Consider the following 3,461-nt stretch of genomic DNA (forward strand, 5'->3'; position numbering starts at 1 on the left):
ATCACCTGAAAACTAGCAGTATTCATGTGTGAGAACACAGATGGATTGAAGGCAGAGACACTTAGGGTTACTCTTATAGATATACCTCAGTAGTAAAACACTTTTCTACAATGCATTTTTTCCCAAGATTATGCATTTAATTCCCAAGATTCGGAGATATAAGAGGTTCTTATCTTGGAAACTGCTTGTAAGAGATGTTCAGTTTGTTTATTTCAGAGCTTCTGTTTCTCATTAAAATATATTCAAATGGTGCAATTGATGGATGTTAACTGTACACGTTAAAAGAAATGAATGTACATTTTGTGGGAATATGAGTAAGTGTATTATAAATTCAACCCAGAAATTTAAGAAATTTAAGAATAAAAATATGTCTGAACGAAGAACACTTCATCTCTACTAGAATTCAGAAGCATATCATATTGAAGATTTAGCTGTATTAAACACTGGACATCTCCCCAAGGTCTATTGCATATGTATCATATTCTACAATGAAATCTTTGAAACCATTTCATGAATTTATCTAATTTTATAGGTTTTTAAAGTTTACTTAACAATAAATAGTAAGAACAGGTATACATTTGAAGATTTGCTATTGATTGTGTGTAGGTTATCAATAACTTATTTTTCATGGTAATATTGATATGCAACATAAAAATATAAATAATAATTTTAAATTAATAAAACTATAATAATCTTGTACTTCTTATAATTATATATCAAAATAAAATAGATTATATTATATTCAGTAAAATAATATACTTTTCACTTAGAAATGTAAATTACATTATCTTAATAATTATGAAAGTGTTTTAGAATGTTTGATAATGAAGCCAATATCAATAAGCAATAACTCAAACAGAGTAGACTCATGGCTCTGAAGAATTGGCAAAAAAAATCCAAATTGAGCTCTGTATTTAATAAAATACCAGTATTTCCAATGGGTTATAATTCTATATTATTCCATATATTACTTCTCTTAAGTTTTATCTACATATTTTATATTATATGGGTTCAATTATATGCTTTCACCATAGTTTATTATCGATATTAAAACACATATGATATAGGTCATTGCCGCAGGCCCTCTGGTCCCCTGTGCCTGCGTAGAAAAGAGTCTCTAGAGTAGATGAGCAAAGATTAAGATGTGACAGACAGCCAGACACGCAAGAATGGTGTTGGATCTGAATGTAATGTTCTGGTTGAGCTTCAGACTTATATTACAACGAATTATCAGAGGATACAAATCACAAAAAGACAAGATACACTGAAATTTACCAGTTACAGCAGAAAGGAATTTGCAGAGACTAATTAAATGTTTACATTAGGGATAACAAGCCCTGCCTAGGATCAGCCTAATGCCAGGCAAGAATTTCACACTTTAAGGTTAAAAGCATCAGGGGGTTGTTAACTCTTGACAGGCCTTAAGAGTAATGCGCTATCACAGAGCTCTAAATTCTTAGGTCTAGTAAAACTTATCCTGTCTGGAAAGTTCCCCCTTATCAGGGTAGTATATCAACTTATACTTGACATATAATGTAGCCTGTAATAAAAGATTTCTTTCTCAGTGAGACTTTTAGTCTCTATCTACAGACAGCCGAGTAAATAGCAGGTGCTGTATTGTTTTATGGTAAAGCTTAATTAGTTACTGAATAGGTTAAGCTCCTTGCTGCTATCTGGAATCTAAGAACACTGGAAAAAGGCTTTAGCTATGTTAGAATACAATCTTAAAAGGCATTTACTATAAGGTAATACTATATAGAGTGCACGTGGATCCATACACTAGACTAATGTGGATTTGGAAATTTGAATATAATGGGTTAGGGGAATAGCCAAAGATCCGGGAGTAAGGTTCCTTGAAACTCTTTCCTCATGAGAAAGCTTTCAGACTTTCATCTGACAAGCTGACTCCACCGGAGTCCCGTGACAGGTCATAAATAAAAAAACTCCATTGTTAATCGTTGATACAAAATTTATATAATTTTGATATATTCAGGTTTTTGTAGAACATAAACATGTCAGTTTTTGATATGTGTATTAAAAAATAACCTTGTATACGACTTGCTAAATTAGTAATAGCTTTAATTAGTGGTTGTTTCAAATAAAAGATGAAATACATGCAGTCAAATTCTAAGAATATTTTAAAATTGAAAATGAAAATACAAAGAAATATTATTTCACATAATTTGGCCTGCATTTCAGCCACGACAACACAGAGAGAGAGGCGTGTCTCAGCTTCCTGTCTCTCAGAATCAAGACATATGAATGGAATGAAGGAAAAGCTGTATCTACAACCTGACAAAATGCAATGAAAGGAGGTTTCTTCCTTAATCCATGGATCCAAAATTGTAGTAACAGTGACAGGATAAAAATGGAGTATAGTAGGAGAAAGGCAATCACTGCTTGCAAGGCTTTGAAGTGGGCCGTGGTTCTGGCATCTCTGCCTCCCTGAACATGCTGCTGCATCCTCTTGTGAAGTGTCCACAGGGAGAAGATGAGCAGGAGAAAAGTTGACAGGGACAAAACAACGGGGACAGACAGGAAAATAATGTGACTTCCTAACACCTGAATTTGACAACTTAAATGGTAATAAGAAATGAAGATGTATGATATGTTTATTTGATGATATTCATTTATACACATGTTAATTTCCAAATTAAGTAGTAAAATATTTAAAAACAAGAGGACCAGAGACACCAGTAATGTAACTGAAACTACTTTTTCAACTCTCCTCTTTAGATAGAGAAAAGGAGAATTAGAAAAATTGGCTATCTTGAGAAAATAAAAGACACTGAGGCATGTAGCAAACCAGACACTAATATGGTTAGCTATAGTCCATAGAGTACTAGTGAACTGTATCATCAGTCTAGTAGTAACTAAATATGGGTACAGTGAGCTAATTGGAAAACCTACTAGCATGAACCAGAGCAGGAAAATTCTAGAAGTTGCCAAAGCGGTGAGGATTTTATTAACTAATGACATTTTTTTTCTCTTAACCCAGTCCATGCAGTGCACCAAGGCTGTGAATCCGTTTCCTATAAGTCCAATTATTAATTCAATGAATAAAATAATTAGAAGTATGTTCTCGGTGATATCAAATGTTCTCTTCAAAAGATGCTCCATTTTATGTATTAGTTGTAAAGATTTGCAAATGTATTCATTTGAAGTGCTATTTTAAACATGTAGTTTTGAAGATTTTTTGATGATTTCTGAATTCATTCTCATAAAATATTTATACTTAACTCTCTCACATACATTATTAGAGGAACAAATATGGAGATATTACAGTGATGTAGTCTGAAGCTATTTCCACAAAAATGTGTCTTGTCACACAGCTCAGGAGAGTCAGACCAGAAGTGCTTTGCTCACACACAGCTCTTGTATTTTCTATCCAATGATAAAGAAAATATTGGAAATTTACATGCTTTTGTACCAAGGAAAACATATGAATTTCATCATTTACT

At 32.7% G+C, this 3,461-nt stretch overlaps 1 protein-coding gene across 1 annotated transcript; it reads right to left on the reverse strand.

The window, feature by feature from the left end:
- Positions 1 to 2,169: 2,169 nt before the first annotated feature.
- On the reverse strand, positions 2,170 to 3,120 carry Tas2r109 (taste receptor, type 2, member 109). The gene has a single exon (NM_207017.1). The coding sequence runs from the start codon at positions 3,118 to 3,120 to the stop codon at positions 2,170 to 2,172; it is 951 nt and encodes a 316-aa protein (NP_996900.1).
- Between the last annotated feature and the right edge of the window lie 341 nt (positions 3,121 to 3,461).

This window comes from Mus musculus, chromosome 6 (genome assembly GCF_000001635.26).
Source record: "Mus musculus strain C57BL/6J chromosome 6, GRCm38.p6 C57BL/6J".
Lineage (NCBI taxonomy): Eukaryota > Metazoa > Chordata > Mammalia > Rodentia > Muridae > Mus > Mus musculus.

Coding starts and splice junctions, on each gene's coding strand:
- Tas2r109 (NM_207017.1), bottom strand. CDS start 3,120: ATGGAGCATCTTTTGAAGAGAACATTTGATATCACCGAGAACATACTT.